We start from the raw sequence: 12,263 nt of genomic DNA, 5'->3' as shown, positions 1-12,263 counted from the left end.
TGCAAGATCTAAAGATATACCTTCAAGCACTCACCTCCCTGGCGACGGCGCTAGAAAAGAGCTTCATTGACGGGATGTGAGTATCGCTTTCCTAACCTCCCCGACAACGGCGCCAGAAAAGAGCTTGATGTCTACTACGCAACTTTATTCTTGTAGACATGTGTTGGGCCTTCAAGCACGGAGTTCTGTAGGACAGTAGCAATTTTCCCTCAAGTGGATGACCTAAGGTTTATCAATCCATGAGAGGTGTAGGGTGCAGATGGTCTGTCTCAAACGACCCTACAACCAAATACAAGAAATCTCTTGTGTCCCCAACACACCCAATACAATGGCAAATTGTATAGGTGCAGTAGTTCGGCGAAGAGATGGTGATAAAAGTGTAATATTGATGGTAGAAATATATTTTTATAATCTGAATAAATAAAAACAGCAAGGTAGCAAATAGTAAACGGGCACAAAAGCGGTATTGTAATGCTTAAAAACAAGGCCTAGGGTCCGTACTTTCACTAGTGCAATCTCTCAATAGTGCTAATATAATTGGATCATATAACCGTCCCTCATCGTGCAACGAAGAATCACTACAAAGTTCCTATCTAGCTATGAAACCACCTCAAAGCTATTCTTTCCGATCAATCTATCCTAGAGTTCGTACTAAAATAACACAAAGCTATTCTTTTCGATCGATCTAACCAAGAGTTCATACTAAAATAACACCAAAGCAAATTCGAATTCATAATATTCAATCCAACACAAAGAACTTCAAAGAGTGCCCCAAGATTTCTACTGGAGAAACAAAGACAAGAACGTGCATCAACCCCTATGCATAGATTACCCCAATGTCACCTCGGGAATCCGCAAGTTGAGCGCCAAAACATATATCAAGTGAATCAATATGATACCCCATTTTCACCACGAGTATTCAATTGCAAGACATATATCAAGTGCTCTCAAATCTATAAAAGGTTTCAATCCGATAACAACGAAATCTCAAAGGGAAAAACTCAATTCATCACATCAAGATAGAGAGGGGAAAACACCATACGACCCGGCTATATTAACAAAGCCCGTGATACATCAAGATCGTGACATCTCAAGAACGCGCGTGCGAGAGAGAGAGAGAGAGAGAGAGAGAGATTAAACACATAGCTATAGGTACAAACCCTCAGCCCCGAGGGTGGACTACTCTCTCCTCATCATGGTGGCCGCCAGAATGATGAAGATGGCCCCCGGAGATTATTCCCCCCTCCGGAAGGGTGCCGGAACGGGGTCTAGATTGGTTTTCGGTGGCTACAGAGCCATGCGGCGGCAGAACTTCTGATCTAGGTTAACCCCTGATGGTTTCTCTATTTATAGGATTTTTTGGCGTTGGTTTCACACTAAGATGCGCCTCGAGGTGAGCACAACCCACCAGGGCAAGCCAGGCCCACCAGGTGCGCCCTGGTGGGTTGTGCCCTCCTCGTGGCTCTTCTGGCCCTCCCACGAAGCTTCGGGGGTCTCTTTTGTTCAAAAAAATCGTCAAAAAATTTCATCTCATTTGGATAACTTTCATTTCTGCATAAAAAACACCACCACGGTAGTTCTGCTGAAAACAACGTCAGTCCGGGTTAGTTCCATGCAAATCATACCGAAACCATATAAAATTGTTGTAAACATGGCATGAATACTTCATAAATTATAGATACGTTGGAGACGTATCAGTTAGGTATAAATCTTAAGTTCGATTGTCTTAACTCTTTTATGGAAACTGATGCTTCTCATAAGTTTAGTACTAAATATGGACTTCACTCTAAGATAGTAGCTACCTTTTGTGAATAATTTGCTACTCATGTTGATCTCCCTAAGTAGAAGTGGGTTAAATTTCATCCCCTATTGAAGAAAATCATGAGGAACCTGTTATGGCTAAAGATGAAACAATCACTTATAATGTTGATCCAGTTGTGCCTACTGCTTATATTAAGAAACCTCATTTCCCTGTTAGGATTAAGGAACATGCTAAAGCTAAAACTCTGGTTCATAAGAGCAATATTAGAACATCAAAACCCTCTGAACAAATTAAGATGGAACCTAATATTTCAATGGTTAAAGATATCTTGGTCGATAATATCGATGGGCATGTTATTTATTTCTATTCTAAGGCTGCTAGAATTGCTAAACCTGCTAGAATTGCTAAACCTGCTAGAAATGAACAAAATAGAGTAGACAAGAATATGTTGGGAAATGTAGTAGAAAAAAAGTCGCACCTACGATCACCCAAGATCAATATGAACATGCATAATGGGTCGGGATCACGATCGTTACCGTCACCAAGTTGCAGCAGAAGAAGAATGTGTCGGTGTAGATCATACTTGGAGTCCCTCAAACCATCGATGAATGATCCCTCGTACCGCTCACGAAATGTCCCTCAAACTGAAGACCGAAAGCACAACCTATGAACTTGGTTGCAAGTGTGCAACCTTCATGATCCGGCAGCGCTTCACCATCTAGAGCTAATCATCGCCAGAGAATTAGATGGAGGAGATTAGAACCACATTAGGCTTCTAATTATGAGGACAAGAGGATTAGCCTAGCTCTTATTAGTCAATTAGGACCAATTAGAACTAGAACTAGAAGAACTAGAGGAGGATCCAAAACTTGTCTAACCAATAGAGAGAGAAAACCTAGTATATATAGGTTGGAGGAGGAGGAGAGGGCAGCCACCAAAGGGGGGAGGTCCCCCTTGGGCGCCGTCCATGGGGAGGAGTTGGACTCCTCCCTTAGTCCAACTCCCCCCCCCCCCATAAGGCAAGGGGGGTGCCACTTCCTTATGGGCCCTTGTGGCCCATAACTCTTTCCACTTCTTGGCCTTTTAAGGCCCGTTGATATTTAAATTAAATATAAGATGTTTTAAATACCTTTAGACAATTATATATATAGGGTTGTTTATAGTGAGTAGATGCCTTGTTATCTGTATTTGGTTGTTAGGTTGGTTGAAGTGAGCCTCTGCCTAGTTTTCAATGGCTATATTTGGTTGTTATAGTTATCATATATGCCTTGTTTATTTCAATTATTCACAATGTGATGTTCATTATGTGCAAGTCTGAACTGTGCAGTTCGATTTCATCAATACCACCTTGAAAGGCTATATTTGGTTCCTGTTATGCCTGGTGTAGTTAACACATGCCCTTTATTTCATTTTTACACATTTATTTAGTGTGATGTTTAAGCATGAGCTACGTTATATTCATTTTTAACAATACCAATTTGAATTACAATATTTGGTGGCTGTTAAGCCAGTTGTTGTTAACATTCCCTTCCATTTTTATCTGCTTTAACAGCATGCTGAAACCAACACATTCAAGCTATCATTTGGAGATGATGTTGTTTACCATGGCTACATTTGTTTGATGTTAAGCTTGTTGTACTTACCATGCCTTTCCATGTACTTATGCAGGACAACAATGGGAGTGGCCAGCATTTTCCACCGAGGTTAGTTTCATCCCTCGGCTTATACTCCCCCCCCCCCCCCCGCCGGTTACATAATTTAGTGCATATAGATCCACGCCTGGACACTTTTTAGCTTATAATGTTGACTCGTTGCTTGTAGGTACATATGTCCTCGGCAAAGATCTACGCATCGACCCTTTTTGCATATGGGGCAATGAGATATTCATGAACCAGCATCAAGTGAGGCGACTGATAAGGATTATTAGCAAAAAGACATGAATGGTGGCAATTAAATTATTTGTTTACGCTCTATTCAACACAATAGTGAGTTGTAGGATGGTAACTACAAACTCTGTAGCCTTCTATTTTTACTACCCATAATGAGTTGTTAGACAATAATGGTTGAATCTTTTTTGTTTGTAGTGGTTCCGAAAGCAGTTTACTCAAGATTACCTCACAAAGTACATGATTGGTGGAAATGCAATGAAGGTTAAAGTATTTCATCGAGACTACAATGGGCATCAAGAAGTCCTAATGAAGACAGTGAAGGATGGGCGGGCAGCCATCACAAGGGGTTGGACTAGAGTCGTGCACGCATTAGGCATGGAGGAGGGCCCAATATGGGCATTTCACTTCACCTTCTATAGCAACCAAAATGTACTTCACCTCTCTCATTACATTATTTAGTACAACTGTGGTTCATCATTCTTTACTTGGTGCTTCTGTAGTTCTTCAGTATATGTACCTATGCATCGAATTATGCATTCGTCCTTGAACCTATATTTGTAATAAACATGCTTCAATATGAAATAAGTGATTGCCTACTTTAAATTTCAAAATCTGTGAACTTAAATGCAGGGATTAAATTAGGGATAAATTATGCTCTGAAGGCCATTACACCACACATGATTTGCGAAAGCAAAACATCTGTGATAAACGTCAAGATCGGACACGTTTCTCGGATCACTACGTGTTTGATGAATCTCTACTGACACATGATCAACCAAGAAAAAACATGTAAGATTAACAACAACAGTGCAAATGGTTGCTTATTAAATGTTTGTGAAAGTCACCTTATCACACACGCTTGGCAATTATGGATTGTCGTGTGCATCGTAAATGTTTTCTCATAGAAGAACGTGTGCGATAGGCCTTCATCCGACACGGTACTACGGATGAATCGTGTGAGATATATTCCAGCTTCGCATATAGTTTTATAGGGACAACTATATGCACTCTTACATCGAATCGCATATGGTCGAGGAAAAGTAAACGTGTGTGATAGTCCCCTTATCATACACGCTTTACAATCGTGAACTATTTGTGATGTGGTGCGCATCGTAAACGTTGCACCACATAATATTGAGTGCGATGGTAATGCGAGCACACATGAGTAGCAAGATGGAGCGTTTGGAATATTCGACATATCACAAACAGTTGTGTGATGACTCACATTTGGGATAGATGCCGGCATCGCATATGCTTAGTTTTGCAAAAATGTATGCATTCCTACTCCCTATCCCTGACAGTTTCTGGGTCGTGTGGGATGGACCCCCTATCGCACACACTGGCAAGGCAACAGTTTAAAACTCCGTTGTGGAAAGGAGTTAAAAACCGTTTGTATAGTAGCTCGTTGTACCAGTGTCTGATTTAGGATCTTAAATCTTTTCTTCAAAGTACCAAATGCCCTCTCAACTGTAACTCTAAGAGTAGAGTGTACGAGATTGAAAAATTCAGAAACAATAATAGGTTAGTTCCTAGAAGATATCTTGTTGAGATGGTAGTTGGATTTCATGAATGGTGGAAGAACACCAGGATGACATGCATATCCAGCATCTCCTAGGTAGAACTTATCATCGGGATATTGATCGAGCCATCCTGTCAGCAACAATGTTAGCATTGTGCGTTGATCCTTCCAACAAGCTAACACATATGTGAACGTGATATCAAAATTAACAACAACAAGCACATTTTGGTTTGTGTAGTGCTTTCTACCCCTGTATGATGCAACATGCAACCTCAATACTCTGGCAGTGACATAAGCACCAACCATTGTGCCAATACAATCCTTCTATGGTATGAGAAAACTATTATGGCTCACTCACAACAATACAAGCATGTCATGCCATGAACTAAGAAGAGTAATACCCACCTTAAAATATGGATACCATCTACAGCTCGTGCGAATCTTCGAAGGAGTTTGCCCATTTAGTGCCTTGATCATCTCTCCTTCAAGCTCCCCAATCACAAGACTTACTTGAGATATTAGGACATTATATCATTGGATCTCCTGAATCTCCTGGACGCGTAGTGAATCACTCTGAACCTATAGTTACGACTCACAACATGAAGAACGTTGATACTAGTTTTCTCACAAAATTTAGCATGCTATCTTGCAGCTACCCCCTCTCCCTAAACGTGTCCACACACTTGGCAAAATGCACTCTTCGCATCCAAAGCACGTTCAGCCTCTACATTGTCACTATTTTAGATGTAGTTTAGATTCAACATCCTCTCCCTATCTCGCGGTAACAATTGATCATAACGGATCACATGCTTCAGATTGTGATGAACTGTTCTCTTGTGGACCAACATGACCTAGTCTTGAATCACAACTATGAGTGTCGATGCCTGAATTGCCATCTTCATCTGTCTGTCCTAGTGAAATCGGTGTTGCGCAAGTAATGGTAAATCAACCATACACCTTATCTAACGACCTAACAATAGAGGGTGGGCGTATGTTGCTTACCGCAATTGGAGCTGACTACCGCCCATGCCAGAAGACGAGGCAAATGAGATGGAGACGGAGAAGAAAGGAACAAGAAGCTCACGGAGGGAGGAATAAGTCCTGGTGCTAGAGAATTAAATCGCTGCCGCCACTACCGGTTCCGTAAATCGAGGTCACCACCGCCATCGAGCCCATAACTGAGGTTGGATTTCTCCTACCGCTAGAGATGATCGAGTAAAGGGAAGGGGGTAGACTAGATTTTGCGCCACCCCCACATTGAGAGATTTTGGTCTCCCGTCATCTTTGTGCATGCACGACTGTGTATGCGATTCCTCTTTGCGCTCGCCTTAGCCTGGCTATCTGGAAACGGTTCATTCGAGTGTTTCTAGCGAGTCAGCATATGGACTGCTTTAAGTTTAGTGCGAGTGCGAATGAGCACCTTGTCTATGCAACCGACTTTTATTTGCATCTAGTGGCTCGGTTTGGGGTGCTGCGGGCAACGAAACACGCCATTGGTGTTTAGAGGAGTTGTTTTTAATACGGTATAATCGTAAATTCTCACATTCACGCACATACACTTATCTCTATGAACGTACACATGCACGTCCTACTCTTACGAGCACCTTGAGATACGGACCCAACACAACATTTTAAGATTGACGAAGTCACCACATGCACCTAGTCGAGAAAAAAAACTTCTCCTTTCACTGAAGGAACATGGTCGAGAAGTTTAAAATAAATCTAGAAGAATGTTGCCAAGCCTAGCACTTTGAAAACTTTTTTTTAGAAAAGAGGCGCTTGCCCGGGCTTATATTGAGACCCTTACAGGTTCAACAAGTGTCGCGGAACGATGGAGTAGAACAAAATACAAGCGATACAAGCCCGTAGGCGATGATAAGTGACGCAACGCTATGCTAAAGGGAAAGATAGGGCTCTCGAGGTAGCTGTCCGAGATGTCATGTCGGTGGTGCCCCTTGCGTTGCTCGACACAACGCTATGCTAAAGGGAAAGATAGGGCTCTCGAGGTAGCTGTCCGAGATGTCATGTCGGTGGTGCCCCTTGCGTTGCTCGACGCAGCTCAGTACACTTTGCTCGCACCTTTGAGGCGAGCCCCTCCATGTGTCTTCTGTCTTGCATCCTTGACAGTGGTTTCCAGAGCTGCAAGAAAGACACCAGTTTGTATAACAGATCAGCCGGATGTTTGATGTATATTCCCTCTATCAACGCCTTGTTTCTTGTGGTCCATAGAGACCAAGCCAGAGCCCCAAATCCTACCCAGGCCATCTGACTATCTCACCCGATAGTGGCCGTAGCTAACCTATAGAAATGCGAAAACCCACTCAGATTCCATGATGAACCCTTTACCGCCCTTAGGGAACTCCACACAAATCTAGCCATGCTACGTCGGAAGATGATATGATCGTGGTCTTCATTGTCCCCACACCAGTGACCTCTGTGTGCAGAGCCATGGCTTGGGAACGCAAAGGCCAAACGCAACCAATGACGCGCCCCACGCCCACGCTCCTGCGACGCATCGCCCCGGCGCCCGCAGCCACCCCCGCCGCTGCTGCCCTGCCCCAGACCCAACCTCTGGGCAGCCCCCCGCCGTCCTCGCTCCACCCGCCTGGCTTCCCATGGCCGCTCGCTTCAGGGGGGACGGCCGCAATCCCCTCCCCGTTGCATCTGGTTGTCGCTCCCTCTGCAGATCTGGAGTCGCCGCTGCGCGTCGATGCAGATTCGAGCTCCTCCTTTGTCGCTAATTCCCTGCTGGAGGACCCTGCAGAGGCAGGTACGGTGCGGCCGCGCTCGGTCAGCTTTGCATTCAATGCCATGGTGCTGGATTCCACCCCACCCCCTCCCATTCAAGGCGCGCACCGACCTTGCCTCAAGACTGCTCCTGCAGGCGCCTTCAAGACCCGCCGACGTGCGGCGTGGACGTCCCGTCGCTCGAGCCCCGAGCCGGCCGTGTCCCCTGGCGCAAGCTCCGATGATGGTTGGCAGCTCGTCAAAGCGCCATTTTGGTGGCGTTCCCTCCCCAGCTACCAGCATTCAAGACGGAGGAGAGCTGCTGCTTCTTATTCCCCTCCAACAGGCAGATCTTTCGTCCCCCACCGCTTCCGCACCTGCCACCGCTGCCTCGACGTTGGCCACTGCAAGGCCTACTGCCGGAACCCATTCAAGTGTCGGGAGTGTCGACAGTGTGGTCACCGTGCCCGTGACTGCACTGTGTCGCCCGCCTCCTCGCCCCCGTCCTCGAGGTGTGATTCGCCAACTCCAGCTGCGACTGCGTTCCAAGCCTCCTCGTCGTGGTGCCTGCTCCGGTCGTCGCCAACATCAGCTGCGCCCCACGTCTCCCCGACAGAATGCCTGGAGCCCCTTGCTTCTGTGATGTCGCGCGTTGGAGACCCTTCGCTATGCCCGGAGGAGGCCCATGTGGTTATCTCCTCCACGCCGGCAATGGAGGCCAGCGCCGTCTCCCTCTCCAACCTGGGCGCGCTGGTCTAGATCGGTGGGAACCGCCCTCGCGTCAACGCTGCAGAAATCAGGAACGCCCTTGCCAACAAGTTCGTCATCGACCGCAAGTACATCAAGGTGGTGCCGCACTACCCGGAGGACTTCTTCGCCCTCTTCACGCACCCGCATCACTGCGACATCGCCACCGCCTCGCCTGGTCGCTTCAGCCATGGCGGCCTGGACATCCACGTCACCAAATGGAGGCCGGAGGCCAACGCTGACCTTGTGGAGGCCTACTACCACGTCCATCTTTGCATCGAGAACCTGTCGCTCCATGCTTGGTGCGACGAGGTGGCGACCCAGGTGCTCGGCCCCGACACTTTTCTGCACTACTTCGACGTCGCCACCGTCCAACGAGAGGACTCATCCACCCTCAGTCTCTGGGCGTGGTCCGCCAACCCCTCCGCCATCCCAAAGGTGCTGCGTCTCACGATCACCGGCAACCAGCCGGTCGGCTACAGCAATGGGCCAAGTGCTACTGTTGGTCGACGCGGCCTCAAGCGCCGCCTCCTGGTGCACCTCGACCTGGTGGAAGACTTCACGCCTGACATCAACGGCAACATCCCTCGACGCCCTCGCTCCTCGCACCCGTTCTCCATCACCCTGGGGGTCATTGATGGTGAGTCCATAACACGAGACAGGTTGGAGGTGGCGGTGCGCCGCCGTGATGAGGATCAAGACAGAGACCGCCACGACGATGACCGCGACCGCGACCGTCGAGGCCGTGATGAGCGCCCCTCTTCCAGGAGGGACCGTTTCTTCAGGAGCAGGTCGCGAGCTCCGAAACGCCGTGATGATGACGGCCGGCGCGACGGCCGGCGAGAGGACAGAGATGATCGACGCGATGATCGTGGTCGCCATGGGCGCCGCCGCCGTCCTGAGGCCCGGGACGCGCGACGTATCGACTTCAAGCTGGTGCAGCGATTGCCGGACGGTGCGGTCATCCCGGCCTCTGGTAGGCGCGGCCGCCGTCGACCTGATGACTGCCAGACACGACCTGGGCCTTCTGGAGGTGATGCAAGCCCGGTCTCCGAAGACACCCGTGGACGCTCGCCTCCATCCTCGCCGCGGACGACCTCCTGTGATGTGGTGCAACTCAATGACCCCTCTGGTGAAGCCCCTTGGCGGCGTTGGCTCGCCCCCTGTTTTGGGTCCAGTCCGCGCCCTGTGGCTGTGTGCCCGGTCACCCCCCTACAAGCCGCGGCATCACCCCGCACCACCAACCTGGACGTGATCGAGACCATCCCGGCCCCCTCTCCTGCTGGGTGGGATGATGCTGCTACTGCTGCCATGCCACCCCACGCTCCCTCTGTGTGCTCTGAGCCTGCGCCAACCTCTGAGCTGGAGCCGGACACCCCAGTCCACGTCCCGGCGCCGGATCCGCTGCCTTGCACCCCTTTGTTCAAGGTGTGTCAGCCACCATTGCTTGCTGCGCCAAAGTCTCCATCGCCAAGGCCGCGGCCACCATTGAAGAGAAGAAAGACTCTTGCTGGAGTGGTGGGTTTCAACATCAGCCGCTCCAGTCCACGTCTCCAGGTTAAACAGAGGAAGCTTCTGATTGCTAAGATGGCGGAGAAGTTGCTGTGCCAGCGCATGGGGGTCATCGACGAGGGGCAGCAAGTCATCGAGGAGGCCATCAACAAGTTCGTGGCCATGTTCCATGGCCAGCTGCCTGACATCACAGTTTTGGCCCTTCGGGCTTTGTTCACCCTCGACTGTGATCTGGCGAACGCCGTTGAAGCTGCTTTGCTTGAGCATGGTGGGCAGGCAGGTACCGAGCTCCAGGAAACAAGCGCAGAGGTGGCCGCTGAGGCGGAGTGATGGCGCAGCCTGATGCCCACGCTGATGATGTCCTTTCCATCTCCATGTTAGATACAACCACTATGTGTGTGTGCCTGTACGCCTGGTTGCAGCCATCCATGTTGATGCCTGCCTCCTTTTTCCTTGGCGAGGCTTCTATGTATCCCCTTAGCTACCGTGAACTGCTAGTGACATTTGTTGTTGAAGTTGGATGCATGCGCTCCATATGCAGCTCCAGAACTGTTGTAATCAAGGTTATCCATGATAGATCAAAATCTTAGCATCCTAAACTGGAACGTACGAGGTCTAAATTGCCCTGACCGTCGAGCAACTATCCGAGAGACGATCGCTGCTACCCCTTGCCACATTGTCTGTCTACAAGAGACCAAGCTAGAGCTCGTCAACCCGTTCATCGCTTCGTTCCTTGGTGTCCACAACCGGAAAAACTTTGTTCAGCGCCCAGCCACTGGCACCCGTGGTGGCATACTGCTGCTTTGGGATGAGAGTGTGGTTGATGTAAAGGATGTGTGCATTGGCATCTTCTTCCTCTCCTGCACAGTCACGATCGTTTCCTCGACCACAACCTTCAAGCTCACCACTGTCTATGGCCCGACACGAAGCAATCTCAAGGACGCCCTCTTCCAAGAGTTGATCAGCGAGAAGCCACCCCCAGGTTCAAAGTGGTTGGTTTCTGGTGATTTCAACCAAATCTACCGTGCACAAGATAAGAACAAGCCAAATGTCGATCGAAGTCATATCGTCCGCTTCAGAAACGCGCTCAATCTCTGTGAGCTCAAAGAGATCCATTTGCAAAACAGAAAATTCACATGGAGCAATGAGCAGACCAACCCAACTCTCAGCAAACTTGACTCTTTCTTTTGCAACGAAGATTGGGACTTGGACTTTGGCACGCACATCCTCCACGCGCTCTCGTCATCCTTATCAGACCACTGCCCTCTCCTCCTCGCGAATGACAAAGGCCCGCAGAGATCAAAACCCTTCCGCTTTGAAAACTTTTGGATCAAAATGCCCGGTTTTAAAGAGGTTGTCCAAGGAGCTTGGAGCGCCAACTCGGGTCACTCTGACCCATACCTCAACCTCTTTCACAAGCTAACAGAGGTGGGCAAAAAGCTTAGGAAATGGAGCAGGACAATGTTCGCGCACTCGAAGGTGCAAATTCACATGGCCCTGGAGCTTATTCTTCGCTTGGATGTGGCTCAAGATCTTCGCCCCCTTAGTACCAGCGAGCGAGAACTTCGAAAGAGACTTAAGAGAAAAGTGATTGGCCTTGTTGTTCTTGAGCGTGCGCGGAAAAGACAAAGCTCAAGAATCACGAACTTGAAAGACGGTGACGCCAACACTCGTTTCTTCCACCTTCGCATTAACCATAGGCGAAGGAAGAACTTCATTCATCGGCTCAGGCACAACAACGGGTGGGTTACTTCTCACGACCACAAGAAGTCCATCATTCAAAACCACTTCTCAGAGGTCACGAAGCGTGGTCAGCCGCGCACCACCGACATCAACTAGGACAACATCCCGGTGCCTGCTTGCGATCTCACAGATCTGGGGACTGCCTTCTCAGAGGAGGAGGTGAAAAAGGCGATTTTTGATCTCCCCAGCGACAAAGCACCGGGTCCGGATGGCTACTCTGGGGCCTTCTTCAAGGCATGTTGGGAGATCATAAAAGATGATATCTTGCTTGTTGTCAATCACTTCTCAAACCTGCGCTCCTCAAACTTAAGCTGGCTCAACTCGGCAAACATTGCTTTCATCCCGAAGAAGGATGGGGCGGAGT

The 12,263-nt window shown here is 48.6% G+C and overlaps 1 protein-coding gene across 1 annotated transcript; it reads left to right on the top strand.

The window, feature by feature from the left end:
• Positions 1-10,726: 10,726 nt before the first annotated feature.
• On the top strand, positions 10,727-11,995 carry LOC147980183 (uncharacterized). Its single transcript, XM_087516843.1, has one exon. It carries the CDS (start codon positions 10,727-10,729, stop codon positions 11,993-11,995), a length of 1,269 nt encoding a protein of 422 aa, XP_087372969.1.
• Positions 11,996-12,263: the final 268 nt, after the last annotated feature.

The sequence above is a fragment of the Triticum urartu genome, chromosome 3A (genome assembly GCF_056163025.1).
Source record: "Triticum urartu cultivar PI428250 chromosome 3A, HENAU_Tu73, whole genome shotgun sequence".
Lineage (NCBI taxonomy): Eukaryota > Viridiplantae > Streptophyta > Magnoliopsida > Poales > Poaceae > Triticum > Triticum urartu.
The sequence above is the reverse complement of the archived record's forward strand: the minus strand, read 5'-3'. Positions and strand labels throughout refer to the sequence as shown.